Source organism: Pocillopora verrucosa, chromosome 8, assembly GCF_036669915.1.
Source record: "Pocillopora verrucosa isolate sample1 chromosome 8, ASM3666991v2, whole genome shotgun sequence".
In the NCBI taxonomy this organism is placed as follows: domain Eukaryota; kingdom Metazoa; phylum Cnidaria; class Anthozoa; order Scleractinia; family Pocilloporidae; genus Pocillopora; species Pocillopora verrucosa.
Window position 1 is genome coordinate 5,867,110 of NC_089319.1, and position 24,209 is coordinate 5,891,318.

Consider the following 24,209-nt stretch of genomic DNA (forward strand, 5'->3'; position numbering starts at 1 on the left):
CTCCCCCCTTATAACTCACGTGGCCTCAAAGTTATTCCAAGATGGCGGAGGCGGTGCTGGAGAGCGACATTGCTTGCCTTGATCACTATGATTACTTTTTCCGTCCGAACATTCTCCAGGGGAAGGTGGCGTTTATCACGGGAGGTGGTTCTGGTATTGGGTTTACTATTACTGAAGTTCTGATGAGGTAGGGCGATGATTATACCCCTCCAATTTTCCCTTCACCCCACACGCCCTTCATTAACCAATTGGGGGACCTGCTGATTCCAACTCAGTCACCTTTCTTAGGAGGCACTAAGACGGCCTATAATTAACGTTTGGTGCCTGAGATGATTCCAGTTTCTACCAATCTCTTGCTCAAACTACAAATAGAAATCCAGAAAATGACTGAGGTGCTTCTCATTTCCATTTAATTCTTTCATTGTTGTTAGACACAGCTGCTCTGCTGTAATAGTGGGTCGGAAGTTTGACAGACTTAAAAAGGTAATAAATTGAAAAGAGGTCTTCAAAGTAACTGTTCTAGTAATCATTACAAAGCAGTATAAGGATAAATTTTGACAGGCCCCCATTCAAACCAGCTTACAGCTGAGCTGGGCCAGTTTGGTTAAATATTGCCGAGAATGAAATAAATTAAACTTAAATCAATGTCAAAGTTCATAGAGAGATGTCTAAGGCGACTATCGTTTGTCAGAGGCTCCCCACTGTAGTAGCAACTGTAGTGCTCCAAGCTGCAAAAGTTTGCCACCATGCTGAAGAGAAAAAAAAATTTTGGTTGGATGTGTTTTGTGGTACAGTTCCCAAAGTGAAGAGGGTCAAGCATTAACATAAAACATATTATTTCACAAAATGTCATTTCCTTTTTCTTTTTTTCCTTCTCTTTTCATTTTTCTGGTGAGTACAATTTTATTTCTGGCTAGCATTTCATGATTTTAGGTCACTAAATGGTGACTTAGTTAGTACACTTAAGTTTGAGTTCTAGACTGGTATGTTTTGGGAACATGACAACACTTATACTGGGACAATGTGTGACTCACAGGGGTAGCAATAGGCTTTAGTTTGGAATCTTGACTTCTTTGATATAGTTATGGGTTTCTTTACCACATTCAGCATGACAACTATATAAGAGCTTTGCTTAATATTTTCATCATTCCTTTTGTGAACAAATTTAGGCAGCTAAGAAACTGGAAGATGTGACAGGACAGAAATGTCTCCCAGTAAAGGTTGATGTGAGAAAGGTGCAGTAAATGGAAACATCTTCATACATGATTATTTCTCGAGGTTACAAATTGCTCTCACTGACAATTTTAAAAAGTTTTCTCAGAGTAAAAATATGTTCAGGCCTTCACCCTTTAACTCTCAGAAGTGATTGACATGTTACTTCTCCATATAATATTCATGCATATTGGAGCAAGCAGGTAATGAGAATACTCAAACTTAGACTGGTAGAAGTTATCTTGATCTATCACCAGATTCTCCTAACTAATTTACCATGGAATGAGTTGAAGCTAGAAGGGAGAATTAACAATCAGATCTTGGGAATTAAAGGATTAACTCTGTTTTGTTTTTGTGACATAAATTGATTAAGAAATAATTAGGGTGCCAAATAGCATTTAAATTTTGCATATTTTAATATTAAGCCATTTTTCTGCATCCTAGCTATGCAAAGAAACTTACTACATACTCCAATCCAGTAAATGGTTTGAAGCTAGAAGCAGACCGTGCTAATGATTGAGCAATAATTGCTCATTCCATTTGTAGTCTTCACAGTTGTTTATTAATAATGCAATAGAATATTCAGAAACTTGTGCTTTTTGGTGTAGTTGTAATAGAAAGAGAGCAAAAAAGAAAAAGGAAAAACTGGTAATCAAAGGTGTTGTTCCAGAAAATACCTATACCCACTCCTCTAGAATTTCTGGAGAGGGTTCAGTGGGGGCTTCAAACAAATGCCCCCTCCTTGGCTGTGGTGAGGCAATTTTATACTTCTCATTTAACAAAGTGTTTTAAGTTCTATTTGTTGATCACCAGGTGAATGAAGTTGATGCTGCTGTAGACATGGCACTGAAACATTTCTCAAAAATAGATATTTTAGTTAATAGTAAGTATCAACTGTAAGATTGGAGGAAGAATCATATTATTATGTTGCATCTGAGCCAAATCAGTTCAAGTTTGAGTCAAATCTGAGTCACAGACACCAATGGAAAAATAGACTTTAAAGTTTTTAGTTGTATTTCACCAAATGAGTGGACTAAGATAAATCCCTCCTTTTCAGTGAAGTTCATTATGTGAGTTAAAAAAACCACCAAAATAAAGATTGATGTTAAGTGCACTGCATGGAACTCTGAGTTTTGCCCAGCACACTAACACTCTTTACTCTGATTTTTTTTCTACTCACATGTAGTACTTTGCTGAAAAGGAGAGACTGCTTGTAGCTACCAAATGAGTGACCTAAAATGGATATTTCCTTATATTATCAGAATTCATATTCTCCATACTGTTCTCTGTACATTTACTAAAGTGCTGACACAGAAAATTTGTCCAACAATCAAGAGTTTCTTTAGTTGGTGATCATTTCCTTTATTCTCATGAAATTAGTGTGTGATTCAGTGGTGATATTGTAGGGAGCAATTGGATGCTCGTCACTCCTAAGGGTTAAAAGTTTAAGTCCAAAAATTAAAAATTAGGTTAGACATTAAAATCCACCAAAGTTCTGAACAAAGCACAGAAGTCTCATTCCAATTTGTTTCCCTTTAGGTGCAGCAGGAAATTTTCTATGCCCTGCAAGCCAGCTTTCATACAATGGATTGAAAACAGGTGAGCATTAAAAATGACTTGATTAGTTTTTAATTTTTAGTGAAAGCTGATTTTGTATATTGTTCTCTTGTTTGATCCTCAATATAGGATTGTTGTCTGTGGAATTAAATGGATCAGATGCTTTTTTTTCCCCACAACCTGAGTGGAAGGTCTGATCATTTGCCTCTGATAATGAATTCCACTCAGATTGTCCAGGCACCATGCAGTCAGTTCACTGAAGACTATCCTCTTCAGGGGTAGACAAACCCAACTTGACAGATTACATTGAGTTTTTAGATTGAGTTTTTTTGTCAATAACATTCTGTAATAGTATATTATTTACAATTTTTTTGTGATGTTATAGTTTTTGACATTGATGCTTTTGGAACCTTCAATGTGAGCAAAGCTGTGTATAACAAATGTTTTAAGGTAAAATTGTTTCTTTAATTAACTGGAGACAACACTTTTTATCTAGAAGTATGATTTTACCTTTAGTATTCAATACCAGCTGTGTTTACATCCTTAATTGATGAATAAGCATGTTTACTCATTAGAAACACTGACAGTAAAATTTGAAATAACAGTGCAATTAATAATAAGCTTGAACCAATTGGCAGATCTTACTCAGTTTGGATCTGGATCATTTTTTACCCATTTTAGTAGAAGGATTAAAAAAACAGTTACCTTGATAGCCACAGCCAGCCAGTGCTTGTAAGCAAGAAATTGATGGAAGACTTATGCCGCATTCACACCAAAGCTTAAACATGTTTAAAAGTTGTTTTGTTAAACACAGTTTAATTTTTTTTTCTTTTTAGAAACTATTTAACCGAATATTTTTGACTTGAATGTGGCACATTGGAAATGCAAGTTAGCAAGTACTTGAATCCAATGGAAAATCAAGTTTTTCAGTGCTCTGTTTATAATTTTCATTCAATGAAAACCAGTTTAACAAAACATGTTTTGCTGGTGTGAATGGGGTATTAGTTAACTGTGATATTACTGTGAAACTCAGAAAACTCCAAAAAACAATTTTGGTTGTTAGTTTTTGATTTTTAGGTTTACTTTGATGGGCTGAACTTGAATGTGATTTGCAGGTGCAGAACTGACTTGTTAAGAATCAAATCAAATTCATTTGGCTCTCAGCAACAGAGTAATTATTGTGGCTTGTGTTAGGAAATAAGAAATCCCAGAGCAGTATGCTTCACTGAAATTTTTCATGAGGTAGAATCCACCAAGTAAATTGGTATTTCTTTTGTATTTGCACTGTCACCAATGAAATTTATAGTGCCTGGAAATACTATTTTTAGAGTAATGGCAGTGGTAACATCATCAACATCACAGCCACACTTCATCACAATGGACACCCTCTGCAGGTCTGTAGTAATTGTATTCAATAAGGCTTTGTCTGCTGTATAACAGGAACAGGTAGATTTATGGTCAACTGTTTGGAGTATGACCCTTACACAATTTACCTATTTCAACTGCAGTGGAACCTCCATTCAGGGGACACCCAGGGACCAGGGCAAGTGTCCCCTAAAAAGTGGTTGGAGTTTGTTAATAATTTACCACAAAAAATCATCATCTGCATTATCCTATGGCAAAAAAATATCTGTCATCAAATGATGTGCGTTGTTAAAAAGGTCATATTGTGAGAGCTGTCATCATTGTGACTAGTGTACACTTAATCTTTGGGGTCAGTCACATTTTTATTGGTTGAGGTGTCCCCTGAATGGGTGTTAAATCAGGCTTTATGACCCAGAAAAAGTGTTCTAATCCCCTGAATAAAGGAGTCCCTTCAAAAGAGGTAATGGATACCAAGATATTATTGAACATTTTTCTGGGACCAAAGTTTGTGTTCCCTGAATGGGGTGTAAATAATATTATAATAAAAAATACCGAAATGATCAAGTAAGTAAACCAGCTTCCATTATTCCGGTCTGAGTATCAGACAATTTGTCTTATGGTCTACAACTCATTACTTCTATTTTTAGCACTGAGAACTTGGTGTTAAATCAAACAGTATCTCTTATTAGATATTTTTCTTTCTTTTCTTTTTCTTTCTTTTCATTACCTTTTTGCATGAAAATGTATCAATCTTGTGAGGAGAAATTCCCTTTTGGTCAATTTGGAAAATGAAAGGATTGTAATTTTAAGTACTCATTTGAGGAAGCATTTTAAATTTTTTTTTTCTCAATTAGTGTCATGCTGGAGGTGCAAAAGCTGCAATTGGTGAGGTCATATGACTACATTATTGTAAACATTTGTGTCAACAAAGAACCTTTTTCATACTATTTAAATACTGTTAATCCTTTGTCTTTCAATAAAGTTCTGAGTTGCACAATTTATTACTGTAACTACTGCTTAGAGAATAATTTCCTTCTCCACCTTATATGTTAATTTATCACACAGAGAAATTTTTTTAGTCAAATTTTTATGGTCAGGACTCAAAAAAAAATCCCTGCCATTAGTCATTTTACTTCCCTAAGTGGCCAAGACATAATTTTTCCTCATGATATCAGTACAATATCATGAAGAGGATTAAGAAACAGTAATGACCAAAAAAATCTATAAGGGGAATATCAGTTGATCCAGTATTAAATTCTCTGAACCAACATCATGAGACTTGTATGGCAGACAGTAAGGAAAATTACAGCTAATGAGATCTGGCAGTCAGAGAGGGTTCAGCAGGGCTAAGATTTCAGATGTTTTCTCATACCCTTCAATCCCTGATAATTTGTTTCTTATCTCTTTATCAGAGGGTATGTCAAGACATCTTGCTGTTGAATGGGGCCCAGATGGTGTGAGGGTAAACTGTGTTGCTCCTGGTGCTGTGAAGGACACAGAGGGTTTCCGTAGACTAGGTAACAAATTACAGAGAATTACAGTTGGAAATAGAATCTGCATATTTTACCTGCACCTAATTTAAGTTTCATATCATATACTTTTCATAAGCTTAGAACAGAACAGAGGCCTAAGTTGCAACTGTTTTGATTGCTATGGTGAACAGAAACAATTTTAGCATCCAAAGTTTCAGCAAAAGCAACCTGTGTTTGGCAGACATGTGGAAAGCTTTTAATTAACATTGTTATAATAGGTTTTAAGAGTCTAAAGTAAGGCTGAGATAAACATTTTATTGCTTAAAATGAAATGAATTTTGGATATGTACAATTATTTAAAGAATACTTTTCCTGGCTGAAAGCTGGTCTAAAGATTTTTCATACTCAATGTTTAACATTTCATTTACCTTAATCCCTGTTCCACTGACAAGGTAGTGCACTTCACAATTTTCTTTCACTTTAAGTCTGAAGGAAGCTTCAACTGTACTACATCTTCACAGGTGGCAAACATCTCCCACCAAACTTCATTGAGAATGTACCTTTACAAAGACTGGTTTCTCGCCAAGATGTGGCAGATAGTGTACTCTTCCTGGCGAGTGGTGCTTCAGCTTTTATCACAGCAAACACACTGGTGGTAGACGGTGGTAGTTGGATCACAAATTCTGTTTCCATGGCAACAATGAACAAGGCAATTAGCAAGCTGTGATCTGAGAATCATGTGTCCAATTAAGTTGTTACTGATGGGCACTTGTGCAAATCCCAATTACGTGCTAATTTTTTAGGCTCATTTTTTCTGTAGTTTCTTTTATTTAAGTTAATCTTAACCCTTTGCACCCTAATATAATTTCCTTTATTCTCATGATCTAAATGAATGATTCAGCAGTATTACAGTAAGGAGAAATTAGACGCTGGTCACTCCAAGGGTTTTAAGGGTTAAAATAACATTTCATCACTTGTGGAATATTTGCAGGTCAAAATACAATATAGTATAATCTTGGAAATGTGGAACTTGAATGACAGTGGTGGGAACATTACTTGTTGCCAATAGGCCTTGGCTGATTCATACAAAGTTTCTTAGGAGAAAAATTTTTTAATATGTTTTATCACTGTGATTACGATTTTTTTCTTGAGCTTTTTACATAGCATGAAAGTCCCATCATCTTGAAGCTGCATGATACCAACACAATTCCCTTTACTTGATGATATACCTGCAAATTGCTTAAAATTCAATTGTTTTTTGGTTTTTTTTTGTTAATCAAAAGTACAAGATAATTGATTTTGTTGGGCATCTTTAATTTCGTATCAAAGAGCCTGAAGACTTGCATCAACATTAAGAAAATGTCAAAAGATGTTCTCTTTAGTACCTTTCCATCTTAGGTTGGAAGTATTCAGGGAAAGTATGGTCATCCAATGATAATTTTCTCTTCTCAGACTCATTCAAGTTTTGGTAACTTCAAGTCAAATTTGTGAAATAGCATTGAGTTTATTAGCCAAGGATGAAAAACTGTGTGATACCGGTAGTTAGCAGGTGTATTGGAACAGATTCATGATTGATGTCTGCTCATGGCTGGCAAATTTTGTTAAGTGGATATAGAATAAAGTGATATAAATTAAATAAAATTGATTTTTGAAAATAAGCAGCTGATGATTGCATTGATTGACTGATCTTAACAGACCCTTTCTTTGACCTGATTTTAATAGCTATTAAGCTAGAAAAGGTTTTTGCAAACACCCATTCCCATTTTTCTATATTTCTTCCTTCAGTTAAGGGAGGACAAACGTTGCAGCAACTTATCAAGATTAATGCATTGACTTTAGTAACAATAGATATTGCTCTCAGCCTTGAAGAAAATAACTAACCAATTGAAAGAAATATCATTCAGTGATACTCTTAAATGTGAGACCAGACATCACAGAGTTCCATAAAAGCAGAAAATTTATATGTTCAGCCGCTCCCCCCCAGGGAATTAAGGGGATCCATTTTGCTACAGCACCAGTAAGTACGCTAAGATGGAATGTAGAGGTGATCAAAGGTCACATCTGCATTTCACTGCTTGATATCGTTCCTTGCCTTTTGAGGTTTGGTATGGAGTGGACAGCTCTGAAATGCTGGACAAATCAATGCACTATATGTTACTTGTTCACAGATGCCTCTTAAGCAAATTTAAGTCTTGAAACATTAATAGTCTATTAGCTAGGTCACAGGTCACTAATGACTTTGCCAAGTCTTCTTTTTTTGAAATTATTCAAAATTCGCACTACATTATTTAAAATCTAGTTTGAAATTGGATCTTTATCATCTGTGAATGGATTTGTAAGACACTGCTAGATTTTATCAGTGATAAGAGTGGGCTTGCATGGCAACAATCTCCTAGGAACAAAATGTAAAATTTCACAAAAGTTGCTCTTTTTCTGCATTTATTAAGTCACTCCTTTCATTTATATGGGAAATTTCAACCACTTTAAAATACTTAAGATGGCATACAGTAGTATTTTAAACCGTAAGCATTAGTGTTAAATTGAAATCAATAGTTCTCACTGTTTTTGTCCTACAACAAAAAGTTAATATTAGATCACAGTAAAAAATCTTACTTAGCAAATAGCTAGTTTTACCAACCTAGAGAGGAAGGAAATTAAACAGATCTTGATTTTGAGTTAAATTTTATCCAAAAAAGTATGTTAAGCTTGTCACACTGATCTATACAAGACAATTATAAATCCACCTAACAAAAATTGAAAGTAATTTCCATTTACTTACAGGTAACTAACTAGGATTTATAAAATTCTGCGAGTATCTTAAACATTGTGATGAAAGAATAAGCTGAATTTTGTAAATTATACCAAGAAATATAGAAAAGTTAGGTGTTAAAGCCTTTAACTCCCAGATGCGATTAACGTGTAACTTCTCCCTATATTCATAATTTATCCAGGACAAAGGTAGTGACAATACTCAAACTTATCAGGTACAAGATACTTCAAGACCTTCATCAAACACCAAATTCTCATAACCAACTTACAAGGAAATGTGTAGCAGCTAGAGGGGAGAATTCACAATCAGATCTTGGGAGTTAAAGGGTGAAGCCTTTTCTCAAGGTAAGCCTGCAAATACAGATGTGTTTTTTGTACTGTTTCTCTCCATCCAAGCTGAGAGGAGTAACAGCCATTCCTAGCCCAGCCGAGGTTAGTTAGTCATTGAAACTAAATGCATGCCCATCTGTGCTGTAGTATAACACCATTTGATGTTTTCTAAAAGCCAAGTTATTCTTTCAGAGTAAAATGCATTGTAGTGTGGGAACTCTAAAGGATACATGCTGTTTCCACATGATCTCAAAAACTGAATCTCTAATATGATACATACAGCCTTGCCACAATATAATTGATGATGATAATGGCAGTTTCTTCATAACCAAGGATCAGTTGTGGGAAGGTCCTGCCAGGGGAGGCATGCTCTCAAATGACTTATCAGTCCTATTCTTGATAGGGAGATCCTAGGACATCAAGGGCATAAGAATGAAGGTCCTGTTGGATCCTGCTCTCGTGCTTCCTTTCATCATCTCCTCTCTTCTGCTGCCTCTCGTCTTGTGATCTCAAAATCTTGTGCTGCTCTTCTTTTTGTTAGTCACCATGCTGCATGGTTTTCTGCAAGCTGTTCCCAATGTTTGGGTTTGATGCCAGCCTGAGTCAATTTGCCCTTCAGTTAGTCTTTCCAGCGTTTTCTTGGAACCCCTCTGTCTCGTTTTCCATCTGATAGCTCCTTTGGGATTCATGTATCAGGCATACTGGAGACATGGCCAGACCATCATTGTCTCAGCATGAACGTGGCCTCCATACTGGGAAGATTGGCTTTTTCCAGGACTTCATTGTTGGTTCTGTAGTCCTGCTATCTAATGTTCATGATGGAGAAAAGGCAGCATTGCTGTTCTAGGCATTTGATTTGCTTTCTGAACAGTACACATGCCTTGACCCCTTACAAGAAGGTATAGATGACAACAGCCTTATATACCAGAATTTTGGTGGAGAGGTGAAGAGAGGGGTTTTGTGTGAGGGTGAACACTATCTTCCAAGTCTTACATTGCCTGCACATTCCAGCAAGCCATTTTCATATTCATAGTCCTTATCTGTTTCCATGTCTGTCTTTTAGTTTATACTAATAAAATCTTTTAACTAGTTTTTACTGCTAAACTAGGGATGCCCATTGATTGGGCCAACCAACTGGGTAAGGATGAGACAAACCTTTTTTAGGTCATCTTTACTAGACCCCTCTCTATTCAGGGCAAGCAATGCAACCCTAGAAAAGGCTGCTAGGTTGCTTGGGGTGAGCTGCTTAGTCGCTTGTCTCTGTTCACAAGCAAGTGACCATGTTACCCTAGACCACCTACATGCAGAGTTATTTCTGCAATTTCAGCGCCATCTAGCACCTGTCATTTTTGCCATGCTCCATCACTGCAGGTCTTTATTTCCTGCCAGCACTCTGTATGTTTCAAGTGAGGGCCAGTTCATGCACATCAATCCCACTCTTTAAGCCCAGGGAAGATTTACAGCAGCTCAGCAGGTTGAGAGGCTGTAAGATTCGTAGGGCTGTAGCTTTTATAACAGAGGTGGCATCTCCTATCTTCTGGCTAAAGAGCCTGCTCTCAAAAGAACAATGACTATTTATCCATAGGTAGAGCATGGGTAAAGGACTCTCTGTCATGTCCTTGAACCCAGGGTAATTGCATGACTTAATTGTCCATTACACCTGGCACTAGATAGGTTTGGATGAGATAGTCCTTCTCTTAAGTGGATTACCCTCCGAGGCTATCGAGCTCCACCTGCCCGGGCTAGGGCTTTAAAGGCGGCCCTTTCTCGCCTGATGTACTTGTCATGGGATTTATGGAGCATTTTATAGAGGAAGCAGTGCCATCTGCAGCCTCACCCCATCCTGGTAAGTACACTGCCACTTTGGTCTGCAACTCCTTATCCACTGGGAAGCCAGCTTATTTGGAGCTAACCTTCACTGAAGGCCTTTCACTATCTGCCACCTTTCACCTGATGGGCAGGGGATGGTTGCCACGGATTACCATCAAGATAAATGCAAACTTATGAGTAATTACAATTAAAGACAATAATCATCCAATCCATAATAAATGTAACAAAAACTTGGAATTTCTCCTATTCATTTAAAATATTTATTACATCTAACTACACCTGTGCAAGTATTCTTAAAAGTGTGGGCCTCTGTGGCCTTTCACAACATTTTAGTGTGTGAGAGGAAGAAGATATTCTACAGCTGCTTTATTTCCTCTCTCTGCAGCCCACATTAAGGGTGTCTTATCACAACCATCCCTGGAATTAGGGTTGTGACCACGCTTAAGCAGCATCTCAATGGCTGCAACGTTACCACTGAATGCTGCAGCAGATAGGACAGGCAACCCGTCCTTAGTTTTCAAATTTTCATCAGCACCCTCTGCAAGCAGATAGTTTGCAGCCTCCAGTTTACCCTGTGTCAAGCAAAACAACAGTGGAGTGATACCAAGGTCTGTACACATAGCATTTATGTCAAGATTTTTAGAGAGCACAGCCTTAATAGTGAGAACATTGCCAGAAAGAGCAGCTAAATGGAGCAGTCCAACGTCTGATGTATTTCTAAGTAATGGATTAGCACCTTGAGCAAGAAGATATTCTACAGCCTTTGTATTTCCACCACATGCAGCTTGCATCAATGGTGTGTCTCCCCCATCATCTCTAGAATCAATGCTACAACCACGTGAGAGCAGCATCTCAATGGCTGCAACAGAACCAACTGTTGATGCAATGGTCAAAATAGGGATTTCTCTCAGAGTGGTTTTCAAACTTTCATTGGCACCCTTCTCAAGCAGATATTTTGCTGCCTCCAATTTGTCATATTTAATGGAAACCATCAGAGGGGTTAAACCCAGAGTTTCACCTCTGGAATCCACATCAAGACCTTTAGAAAGCAAGGTCTCAATAATGATGACATTGCCAGACTTAGCAGCTAAGTGGAGAAGGCTCCATCCATGTTCCCCTCTCACGAATGGATCTGCTCCATGTTTAAGAAGACAATTTACAGCCTCTATCTGTCCACAACCTGCAGCATAGACTAATGGCGTGTTTCCCTCTCTATCTCTTGAGTCAGGTCTTAAATCATAAGAGAGCAACATCTCAATTGCTGCAACACTTCCGTACTGTGATGCTATGTGTAAAGCATTCCCCTTTTTAGATCCAGTTGTCAAAGATATGTCTGCACCCTTTTGAAGAAGATATTTCATAACTTCAACATGGTTTTTCTTGGCAGCAATTATCAGTGGGGTGACTGAGGATTCATCATCTTTTGAATCAATGTCAATGCCATGAGAGAGCATGCTCTTCACAATGGAAATGTTGCCACCTTCAGCTGCCGCATGAAGCAGATTTCTTCCAATGAAGTTTTTAAGGTGTGGATCAGCTCCCTTGCTGAGAAGAAGGTCTACTGTCTTCTCGTCTCCTTTAGCGGCTGCCACCATTAAGGGTGTTGTACCATCATTACCCCTTGAATCTATGTCTAATCCAGAAGATAGCAAAGTCTCTATTATAACTTCATTACCACCCTCTACAGCAGAATGTAAGGGACTCCACCCTTTGGTTTCAACAGACACACCTCCTTTCACGTCAGAAGTTTCTGTAGCTGGCAAGGGAATTGGTTGAGTGTTGCTATCAACAAAAGAATGCATGTCCCCAAGAAATCTCAGAGCAGAATCTCCATGTTCAACAGGAGCTGTTGATAAATACAACAATTAATGAAACAAGAGTGTATGTGACAGTTTTGAAAGAAAGGTTCAGGGGTTGCAAATTCAAGACTTTGATGCCCAATTTTCTCTAATTAGTTTACATTAATTTTTTTTGCAGTTTAAATCCAAAACAGATGCATCCAGAGAATCAACTTTACATTCTGAACACTGGCAGCATGCACGCCAATTAATCCTTTTACTTTTTTCACTTAAAGTGATTTATTGAAAACTCTGTGGGTCAGTCCTCCCTTCTAGGTGACACAAAGTTCCCAACCCACCAAACAAAGTTATGTTGAGTGAAATTACTGCAATAAATTCTCTAATCCTCTGAAAAACTGTTAATGACAGATTTCTTTCATGAAGCTTTCATCACCCAAACTATTTGCTCACCACACCACAGCATGGAAGTAACACCACTGCATGATCTCATTTCCAGCCTCTTCTTAAATAAAACCATATCTTAACTCAAGTTTTATATTCTTTTCCTTTGAAGGTGAAAGATTTTGGATTTCAACTGGGAAAAATTATTTTTTTACTTGGTGGAAATGATACATGCTATTGATTTTTTCATTGTTGGACATACATGTATTGTTTGATTAACAAATTGATGACAGAGAGATGTGAGTTATTATGGTTGGATGGATGGACTAATTAGTTGATTGATTGATGGAATGGAATGGTATAAAATATACCTGGACCAGGAACTGGGTCTGATACCTCCTCAGAGACCTCCCTTTTTTTCTTCACAACAGTGCTAACATTGCTTGGGTTAGGAGCTCTACGTTTCCTATTTCCAATGACATCTCCTTGAAGCTCAATTTCTTTGACAGAAGGCTCTTGTTCAGTCACTGTACACTGATGAACATCAGAGTTTTCACTCCTCTGGACAATTAGTCTTGCCCCTAAGTCTGCAGGTAGAGTATTAAGTAATTAAAAAATATATCCAAAAGTTTAGGAGAATGCCATCAAAATGGCATATTCTGTGAAGACGTACAGGCATATCAATTCATGTATCATTTTAGCAGTCAAGGAAAAATATGGCTCCCTTACTGTCTTAGAACTTGAATTGCTAGAATGATCATCCATTTGTTATTTTGTTAACTTAATTTTAGAGCTGCAATGAAATGAACCCAGGATCTGGAGAAAAGCATAAGAAGTCTGATAATTTTGGATTTTTGGAAAATGAATTTGATAAAGGTTTGGTGAAGTCACATTGATTATGGACAACTGAGTGCTACATTATAGGTAATAATAAAATATCAAATATGAACATTGATTTCCCACAAAATTTGCAAAGACATCATCCTATAGATGAACATGATCAGTTAGTGCTAATTCTCTGTGGCTCTTACCACTGGATGAACATGCCCCTCCAATCTCAGGTTCTGAAGTTTGCTTCTTTCCTGAAGTAAAGATTAGAATACATCTAAATGGGGTAGTCTCATACCAACTTGTCACAAACTACAACTTTTGGCCACCACTTTTATTAAGAACAGTTACTGTATTGTATGGCCATTACCACCAACTTATAGACTTGGATTACCAGTTTTCTTACATGTAAATTTGTCATATTCCATAAGACTACTGTCCCTATAGCATTTAGAAACAACTTCTAACTGGTAAATTGAATATTTAATGCAGAAAATGTGGGCTTTGTCATTATTTCAAATTTTCTGCTTTCCTGATGCAAATGAGAAAACTTACCAAATGCAAGATTGTACATCTTTTCGACAAGGAAATTGCAAGGTTCCTCCCAGCTGAACTTCTGCAAATAGTTTTCACGAAGACTCTTAGCCTCTTCAAGTCGTACATTCCTTTTTTTGTCATGCACAGCTTTTATTGCACTGGCCCAGGCTGCAGGATCCTCTGAACCCACTATACACTGTGACCCATAAGTCACCTCCTTTAAGGCTTCTGCAATTCCTGAGTTACCACTGACAAGTACTGGAAGACCAGCAGATATGGCCTGAAGAGCACTCAACCCGAATCCCTCTGTTTTTGAGGGCAGTATGGCAATGTCCACCACAGAGAACAAGTTTGCTAATGTTTCCCTGTCTTCATCTAAACTGCAGATACTTAGCTGATTACGACCAATACCAGACTGAAGTAACTTGTGTTTTAATTCATCTTCTTTTCCTTTCTGTTTGGAAGCAAACTTGAGTTGGTAAGATTTATCCTTTAGCTCAGCAATAGCTTTTGCTGCAGTATCATACCCCTGAACATCAAAATCTTCACTATCATCACTCTCAATTACCAAGACACAAAATCTTCTTCCTTCATCACTTGCTTGCTGCACATCTGAAAATTCTGTGAAAACACTTGGCGTCAGGTTAAAAACATCTTGTTTTCTGAGTTGGTGCTTATATGCATCAGTTAGCTTGGGGCCAATTGTTACAACTTGATCCGCCATTTGACATAATTCTATTTCTGTTTGCTGCTTTTGTTGACCTTCAGAAATGCTTTTGTACATGCCAATTTCTTCAGGGGCAGTATGGACAACTTGAATCCATTTGCAATGACTGTAATTGGAATTTCTCTTTATGAGTTGAATTTGCCGACCAAGAGCTACTCCATGGCCTAGAACACAATCCATAGCATGGCCATCAGGTACAGAGGCTAGCCAATCAACTGGTTCAAAACCACCCAGTTTAACTGCTTCAATGAGTTTAACATTGTAACTAACAGCATCTTTCTTGTCCTCTTCACTACACTGAGGTAAGAAAACACTGACTTCCACATTAGGATGTTTAGCCATCTGTATTGCTAGCTCTCGGTTGATGGTTGTCAAGTCTCCATTGCTTGAAGTTTTCCATTCAGCACTCAAAAGGGTTACTCTCAGTTTTCTTTCCCCAGCATTGTTCTGTGAGCACAAGATTTTTGTGATTTAGGAAAATACAATTTACAGTATATGAATATAAAAAAAACTCATTTATGAATTATTTTACTTTTGAAAGACACTTTATAATTTTCAATTCACTTGGCAACATCACAAACTCATTAAACTTATGAGCAAAAGTTGTACAAAATTTCTGTGAGACAGTAAAGAACAATTGTTGTGGATACTGGGATTAGTGTGATACAACTGTGTAATCTCATACTCTAAGAAGTGACCTGCATCTGTAACTGTTTGATATCACACAAAAAATGTTACACAGAAGTATTTCCTTGTCAAATGTTCAGAGTTTAACATAGCAAACTTTAAATCATCCAATTCTAACCAACTTGTGTGATCATTTATTATCTAAAAAAAAGAAGGGTGAAACATGAGACTGGTAGAACATATTTTCCTCAGCTTCAATTATCCAAAAATAAAAATTTACTGATGTGATATCATTTTACTCTCTTATATATTTTTTTCCACATCAACCTCCTGCTTGGTGAATACCAGTAATATGTAGTTGCAAAGTTTCATATCTGCAGGCAAGTAATTTGCTCCTGAAGTGAGAGTTGGTAGGGATGCACTGATAAAAGTGAAGTTTTCTTAAAAAGAAATGACACCAGAGTGAACAAAACAACTTGGTTACAGCTGTGATTTTCAGAAGCAGTTGTTTGATATGTTACCTTTAATTGTCCCGACATCACAGGAACCTTTAATGTTGAACAGGTAGTTGCTAAAATAAAAAGCACAAGAAAATGAATTACTTTCATTACTTATTCAAAAAAAATGTGTTAAATTACTAACTGTAGACCACCGTATTAAATGACAACTGGAAACTACTGTTGCTGGCATGTAATCATATTGCCTTTTTGTGAAATTTCTTCCTTCTGATTAGCAAAAAGAAATGAAGTTTTCAGGAAACAATGTGGAGGAGAGGTACTTCAGAGCTAAAAATTGCATCTGCCTTACTACAAAATTTTTTGCAAGGGACATCTGTGAAGGCATTATAGCCTTAGAGATCGAGGCAATTTTATCCAATTTGTAATTATGATTCAGTCTCCTGTTTGTCTTAGAAAAGACATTTGAAAATAGGTGATGAGTTGCTCTCAGATATTTAATAACATTTTTCATTTCAGTAAGAATTTTAGGCATCACGCATCAAAAGTTAACATGAATTATATAAATGTTCACATTGCAACCAGGTGGACAATCAGACATGGTTTGACGTTTTTCTGGTTTAAAGATTTAATGAATGTAACTGAGAAGTTACAATTCATAGACCCAACATTTCAACACTTCTGTCTAGTGCCTTCATCAGGGGTGATCTAAACGCTGCAACAAGAGGTCCTTTTATATGCTCACTAATTAGCTGCCTTATTTTCTGACAAGGTGTAAGTAGGCATCAGGAAGTAAGCCACCGTAAGTAAGCCGCTTATGTCCACTGCAGACAAGAGCCAGCCCCTGGGGAAACGCATAAAGAAATGACTGAAATAAACTCCCTTCGTAATGGACTCTTGCTATTGCCATGAAGTTTCACTTTGTGTTTTTTCTCTCATGCTATAGCAGACACTTTAATACTTCATCCAAATTCCTGACTCAAACAATATAAAGCAACTTTATGATAAAGGAAAATGAAGAAACCATTCTCCAATCAGGTGCAAACATAAGAATTTCCTGCTTGCTGCAGGATCTTTTTCGAGTTTGTGAGGCCATGTTAGAAACTTTGTGTTTGTGTAGTTACATATTATTTTATATGTTTACAAACAAAACAATCTTTTATTTCTATTTTACCCCTTTATTATAGACTCTCCTTATTACAGACACTAAATCTCCCCCCCCCCCCCATGGTGTCCGCAGTAACATGCAGGAGTTGACAATACTTACAAAAGTAACAACTAACATAACTGCTATAAGAATTTAAGAGCATTCTATTTATTACCTAAAAATTTTAGTTTTCACTAATCCTGACCTTCAGGGTCTCTTTTCACTCACCTTTCTTTTCCTGAAATTTCACAGTGCTGTGTCTTACTTCCAGTTTTTTTTTTGACCAGCAGTTGACAGTACAGTGGAGGGTGAGGTACCTAAGGGAAAAGTACAAAGAGCAAATCATGGTGTTAGTGACATGAAAACATGATACCAGGTCACACCAACATGCGATAAACTGACTGTATACCATGTACAAAATCTATCTAAACTACATCACTGTCCGTTGTTTGAGCCATAATTTAGGATCAACATTAAAAAAACTTTCTAGTTTATCATATAAACTGTTTCACCAACCCCAGCCTCTACCATCTTAATCTTCCCTTATAGCAAAGGAGAGAGTGGGGAAAACTAAATTGGGTAAAATTTCCACTCAAAGAAAATATTTTGAATCAGAACTAAATGCATTTAGAAGCATTCTTAGTTTAGTTTTACCACTGAAGTTAATTTAACAGCATTGTTTATTCACCTTCCATTCTTTGGAGTTTCATACATGGCTCTTCTAGTTCTTCTTCAGGATCAAAGGCGAAAGATCCAGGGAGAGGCAAAATGCCTAAAAACAAAGGTATACAGAGAGAGATTAGCATTTCTACTGACAAATAGTTAGAAACAGGCATACAAACTTGTATTTAAAGATTGATCTAAAAAAGCTGTTGAAAACATCTATTTGATATTCACATATATATATCTCATGTATATTGTTATATTGTTTTTGGAGCACGTTAGGGGGAACTGAAACCAAACTGGAACCCATGCTTAACTTCAACGAGTCAGCAAAAACAACTGAAAGTAGTAAGCCCCTCATCTTTTCATTCATTTCAACATGGTTTGATGCCAGATGAAAGATAGACAACTAAATCAACTTTCCCCTTGGCTTAATAGTTGAACATAACAAGGAACAATTGTTTCAATTACATAAACTTCAAACAAAAGTTCAAACTGAGCATCCTGTTCATCTTTCCTTTCCTGCCTATAAGGAAAGCTACCTATCTATAAGTTCTTTTCTGTGACTAGTAGTGGGTACAGCAGTGAAAGGTAAAGTACCCAAAGGTAAAAATGCAGAGAGAGATTAGCATTCACTGCCTCTCTTCAAATGTTTTGTTCCCATAAGCAGAACTCTGTACAATTATATTAATTTTTTGATGTCACATTAATTACTGAGATAATTCTTTGAACATTTATCACATAAATATTAAAACTGTTCATGAAAACTTTCCATAATAAATTAATACAAGTTTTTAAATTTCCCTTTCACCTTCCAATTTCACTGTCTCCATAATCTTTGTCTTCTGTTCATTTTTTCCCAAGTTTTCTGTTTTTTGTGGACTTTCACTGGTTGAACTTGTGGAGTGGAATTCAGAGGACAAAGAACCTAAAATCAGATTTACAAGAAGACAAACATTTTAAACCATAGACATAACTCAAACTATTTTTAAAAACACCCAAGATATAAAAACTACTGAAATTTCTTTCATAGCACCACCAACAAAAATCTTGCCAATTAGTCTTTGATTAAGCTTTTTTATAAATTAAGGAAAGATAAATACAACCCTATAGAGAGCAAAATATTGAGCTAGATGTGTTAGTAGGAAAGATAACAGGTTACTGGGAAGAGATGTTTGAGGAGGACAAAACATCACATCAAATATCTTGCAAACAAATTACTTCTTGGTTTTTACATTCTTTTTACCAACCTCTACGTGCATCTCTCTCAAAGAACGGTTTGCATGCATTGTATTCTTCTATGTCCATTGTTGTCTTTAGCCTCAGCTCAGCCAGGTTCAGTTCCTTCAAGATCTTTTCAGTTACAAAACAATTCTGAACCACTTCACCAAGACGACCAGATAAGTAATCTGTCCACAACTCCTCCAAGATCATTAGAGATTCACACTTTACCGTTATCACCAAACTTCCTTTAGAGACACCAATAATAATGACCTTCATTTCTTTTGCGAATTCTTTAAACCAATCCCACTCTTCAATGGACTTTAGCTTCATGGTGTGGTAAGAATCTTCAATAATTGAAAGAAAAGTTTTCTCTTTACGAGCAAGGAGATCTTCTGTCTGTGGATAAGACACACTTCCAGATGCAGCTGATGTAGTAGATGCCCTAGGCTGCTGGACCTCTTGGCATCTGACAGACTCTGTTGCCAACATGCCAGACTGCATATTCTGTTCTTCAGGTTTCAAATCTTCCACCTCAACTTTAACATTCAATTGACTACCTGTTAAATTGTAACAATCAAATTTAATCCTGATATGGCAAGGTTTTTTTAACCATTAAAATGCGAGAATATTATATTGAGGGAACACCAATCAAGCACAGAGCTTGTTACCAATGAATAGATACCAACAACATTTTGATGAAATGAAAATGACTACCACATACAGTATATATATTGCTTCGGTTTCAGTTTCTTTTGCATCTTTATTTCATTCCATTGTGGATTCAAAATTCTGATTGATCTAAAATATTACATTTCCAAATGTGGAAATATCAAAACAGACTTGGCTAAGGTGAAACATAGGCATGCCTAGCATGCAAGAATTATTTTTCTGGCTGGGTGGGTTGAGATGGGACACTTTGTATACCTAATGCTTTCATCTTTGTAACATTACAAGAGCATAACTTTCAAACAAACAAAAATATTGCATTACTTCACCCTAAGAGAGAGAAAATGAAAACCTAATTTATCTGAACTCACACAGGTATTTTGTGGTCTAGATATTGTCCAAATACTTGTAAACAAAAGTAAAATGCATTGGTGCCACACTTACTGTTGTCTCCTTTGCAGCTGTTGTTTGAACTCATCATACAACACCCTCTATTCCCGTTTGAGAGAGAGCATGTTGCATGAAGAAACCAAATAATGGTTGCAAAAGAGACCACGCTTACTGCCGTTCCTCTTATATAGAGAAATGAAGATACATTGAACAAGAGTAAATGATAATAATGCCAAAGGGATCCTTGATTGGTTGTTGCCTATCTGGACTTTGTCCTCTGCGAGTGAAATACATGATAAAATGCAAGTTGTTTACAATGAATTGACATGCATTTGGGTTAAGTCCAAGGTAGCTGGAAGCAAATTTTATTTGTAGAAAAAGTCAAAACACAGGAGAATTGCATGGAAAGTTCACTATTAGTCCCATTTAGTTCTGTGTGAATTTCTTTTAGCAGGGTTAGAAAACGCAGTTAGAATAAATGATAAAATGCAAGTTGTTTACAGGGAAATGACATGTCATGGAGCAAAAGTCTAATGGGGCAAAATGGAATTTGATTGGTGGGGTACAATTCAAGCACATGGAAAATTACCCAATGTTCATCTAGTGCAGTGATTGGGTATGTTCTGATTGGACTTAAGACATTAATTGCTTTCATTGTATGTGATGAAATGTGAGTTGTTTGGTGTGTGCATTATGAGTAAAGGAGAGGAAAAAACATGTTTTAACTTTAAAATGATACAATGAGTTAAAGGCAAAGCTTTCATATCAAGGTTTAGTGGAGTCACACTGATTAAGGACAACTGAGTGCAACATTATAGGTAAGGATAAAATATCACAAAAAATGAACACTGATTTTTCACACAATTTGCAAAGACATTACCATACTGATGAACATGATCAGTTAGTGCTAATTCTCTGTGGCTCTTACCACTGGATGAACATGCCCCTCCATTCTCATGTTCTAAAGTTTGCTTCTTTCCTGAAGTAAAGATTTGAAAACATCTAAATGTGGTAGTCTCACATCAACTTATCACAAACTACAATTTTTGGCCAACATTATTATCAATAACAGTAACTGTATGGTTTGGCCATTAACACCAACTTGTAGCCTTGGATTACTAGTTTTCTTAAATGTAAATTTGTCTCATTCCATGAGACTACTGTCCCATAGCATTTAGAAACAACTGTTGACTGGTAAATTGAATATTTAATGCAGAACATGTGAGCTTTGTCATTATTTCAAATTTGATTAAAACTTCTGCATTCCTGATGCAAGACGAGAAAAGCTTACCAAATGCAAGATTGTACATCTTTTTAACAAGGAAATCACAAGGCTTCTCCCAGCTGAACTGCTTCAAATAATTTTCACGAAGAATCCTAGCCTCCTCAAGTCGTACATTCCTTTCTTTGTGACGCACAGCCTTGATTGCTCTGGCCCATTCTGCAGGATCCTCTGAATCCACTATACACTGTGACCCAGTAGGCACCTTCCTTAAGGCTTCTGCGATTCCTGAGTTACCACTGACAAGTACTGGAAGACCAGCAGATATAGCTTCAAGAGTGCTTAATCCGAATCCCTCAGTTTTTGAGGGCAATATGGCAATATCCACCACTGAGAATAATTCTGCTATTCTTTCCCTGTTTCCATCAAAGCTGCAGATAATTAGCTGATCACAACCAATACCACACTGAAGTAACTTGTCTGCTAATTCATCTTCCTTTCCTTTCTGTTTGGAAGCAAACTTGAGTTGGTAAGATTTATCCTTTAGGTCAGCAATAGCTTTTGCTGCAATTTCGTACCCTTTAACATGGAAATCTTCACTATCACCACTCTCAACTAACAAGACACAAAATGTTCTTCTTTCGTTGCTTGCTTGCTGCACATCTGAAAATCCTGTGAAAATGCTTGGCGTCAGGTTAAAAGCATCTTGTTTTCTGAGTTGGTGCTTATATGTATCAGTTAGCTTGGGGCCAATTGTTACAACTTGATCCGCCTTTTTACATAGTTCTATTTCTGTTTGCTGCTTTTGTTGACCTTCAGAAATGCTTTTGTACATGCCAATTTCTTCAGGGGCAGTATGGACAACTTGAATCCATTTGCAATGACTGTAATTTGGATTTCTCTTTATGAGTTGAATTTGCCGACCAAGAGCTACTCCATGCCCTATAACACAATCCATAGCATGGCCTTCAGGTACAGAGGCTAGCCAATCAACTGGTTCAAAACCAGACAGTTCAACTGCTTCAATGAGTGTGACATTGTAACTGTCAGCATCTTTCTTGTCCTCTTCGCTACACTGAGGTACGAAGACACTGACTTCCGCACTGGGATGTTTAGCCATCTGTATTGCTAGCTCTCTGTTGATGGTTGTCAATTCTCCATTGCTTGAAGTTTTCCATTCTATACTCAAAAGGGTTATTCTCAGTTTTCTTTTCCCAGCATTGTTCTGTAAGAACAACATTTTTGTGACATAAGAAAATTCAATTAAAGGTGTATGAATATAAAAAACTCATTCATAAATTATTTTAATTTTGAAAGACACTTTATAATTTTCAATTTATTTGGCAATATTGCACAAAAAATGTTACACACAAGTTTTTCCTTGTCAGATATTCAGTGTTTGGTTTTGCATGACTAGGTAAACTTTAACTCATCCAATTCTAACCAACTCGTATAATCATTTATTATCTTAAAAAAAGTGTGAAACATGAGAGCAGGATCATATTTTTCCTTAGCTTTGATCATCCAAAAATAAAAACTTACCACAGTCATCAATGTGGACTCTTAATCTTGAACTGATGTGAACTTATTTTACTCTCCTATAAATATTTTTCCACATTGACCTCCTGCTCAGTAAATACCAGTAATATGTAGTTATAAAGTTTCATATCTGCAGGCAAGTAATTTGCTCCTGAAGTGAGAGAGTTGGCAGGAATGCACTGATAAAAGTGAAGTTTCCTTAAAATGAAATGACACCGGAGTGAAGTAAACAACTTGGTTGCAGCTGTGATTTACAGAAGTAGTTGTTTGATATGCTACCTTTAATTGTTCAGTCGACATCACAGGAACCTTTTATGTTCAATGGGAAGTTGCTAAAATAAAAATCACAAGAAAATGAATTACTTTCATTACTTATTCAGAAAAAAATGTGTTAAATTACTTACTGTTGACCACCGTATTAAATGACCACTGGAAATTACTGCTGCTGGCATGTAATCATATTGTCTTTTTGATCAAGTGAAATTTCTTCCTTCTGATTAGCAAAGAGAAATTAAGTTTTCATGTAACAATGCAGAGGAGAGGAGATTTTTGTTATGGATTCTAGAATAAATAAGTACTCCTAAATTTTTTCAGACTACAAATTGCATCTGCCCTACTACAAAATTTTTTGCAAGGGACATCCGCGAAGACTTTTCACTTTTAGGTTCTCGTGATTCCAATTATTATTATAATACACATTACCGTAAATAGATTTAATTATTAGTATCTAATTTTGTAAATTGCACTGTTTATTCAGTTTTTAACTGCCAAGAGTGTTAATAAACTATTATTTATTTATTTATCTATTTAAGACGTTATACCCTAAAGATCACGACAATGTGATATGATTTGTAATTATGATTCAGTCAACTGTTCGTCTCAGAAAAGATGTTTAGAAATAGAGTTGATGAGTTGCTTTCAGATATTTACCAACATTTTTCATTTCAGCAAGAATTTTAGGCATCATGTATAACAAGTTAACATGAGTTGGCTTACCCACAGGCGGCCCAAGCTCACGTCTCGAGAAAAAGCCAACGATGAATTCATGAACGCGTCACGCGTTGTGTGACTCGGTGTTAAGTTACGGGAGGAACCGTTGAAAATTTGAACACGTTATAAGGCATAGTATGGGGAACGAAATATGGTCGATTTACAACGATAAATATTTCGAAATATGAATATTTTACACGTAAAATCAATAAAACTTACTCGTGCCCTGTGTATCCGTCATAGTTTCTGGCGATTTCTGCCGTTTTAAGCTTGCTTTACCATCACTGTTATCCATGTCTTTTTGACATGGATAACAGTGATGGTAAAGCAAGCTTAAAACGGCAGAAATCGCCAGAAACTATGACGGATACACAGGGCACGAGTAAGTTTTTATTGATTTTACGTGTAAAATATTCATATTTCGAAATATTTATCGTTGTAAATCGACCATATTTCGTTCCCCATACTATGCCTTATAA

The 24,209-nt window shown here is 36.5% G+C and overlaps 3 protein-coding genes across 4 annotated transcripts; 1 reads left to right on the forward strand and 2 right to left on the reverse strand.

Moving 5' to 3' along the window:
- The first annotated feature begins 29 nt into the window (after positions 1-29).
- LOC131797473 (peroxisomal 2,4-dienoyl-CoA reductase [(3E)-enoyl-CoA-producing]) lies at positions 30-7,264 on the forward strand. Its single transcript, XM_059115101.2, has 10 exons — positions 30-187; positions 432-483; positions 1,170-1,235; positions 2,026-2,095; positions 2,752-2,811; positions 3,155-3,219; positions 4,098-4,163; positions 4,989-5,019; positions 5,547-5,651; positions 6,128-7,264. The coding sequence occupies exons 1-10, from the start codon at positions 42-44 to the stop codon at positions 6,331-6,333; spliced, it is 867 nt and encodes a 288-aa protein (XP_058971084.2). The 5' UTR covers positions 30-41; the 3' UTR covers positions 6,334-7,264.
- LOC131770939 (serine/threonine-protein phosphatase 6 regulatory ankyrin repeat subunit B) lies at positions 6,904-17,809 on the reverse strand. 2 transcript variants are annotated; one of them, XM_066170617.1, is made up of 7 exons: positions 17,725-17,809; positions 17,265-17,353; positions 15,956-16,005; positions 14,099-15,254; positions 13,747-13,797; positions 13,087-13,302; positions 6,904-12,381 (listed from the first exon to the last, which is right to left on the reverse strand). In XM_066170617.1, exons 1-7 carry the CDS (start codon positions 17,748-17,750, stop codon positions 10,865-10,867), a joined length of 3,105 nt encoding a protein of 1,034 aa, XP_066026714.1. In that variant the 5' UTR covers positions 17,751-17,809; the 3' UTR covers positions 6,904-10,864. The 2 variants fall into 2 exon arrangements, with proteins under 2 accessions (XP_066026714.1, XP_066026715.1); XM_066170618.1 differs by lacking the exon at positions 13,747-13,797 and having other exon boundaries at positions 17,725-17,802.
- On the reverse strand, positions 17,456-23,781 carry LOC131799332 (uncharacterized). Its single transcript, XM_066170620.1, has 7 exons — positions 23,737-23,781; positions 23,020-23,072; positions 21,271-22,426; positions 20,908-20,958; positions 18,950-19,480; positions 18,511-18,627; positions 17,456-17,808 (listed from the first exon to the last, which is right to left on the reverse strand). Exons 2-7 carry the CDS (start codon positions 23,038-23,040, stop codon positions 17,717-17,719), a joined length of 1,968 nt encoding a protein of 655 aa, XP_066026717.1. The 5' UTR covers positions 23,041-23,072; positions 23,737-23,781; the 3' UTR covers positions 17,456-17,716.
- Positions 23,782-24,209: the final 428 nt, after the last annotated feature.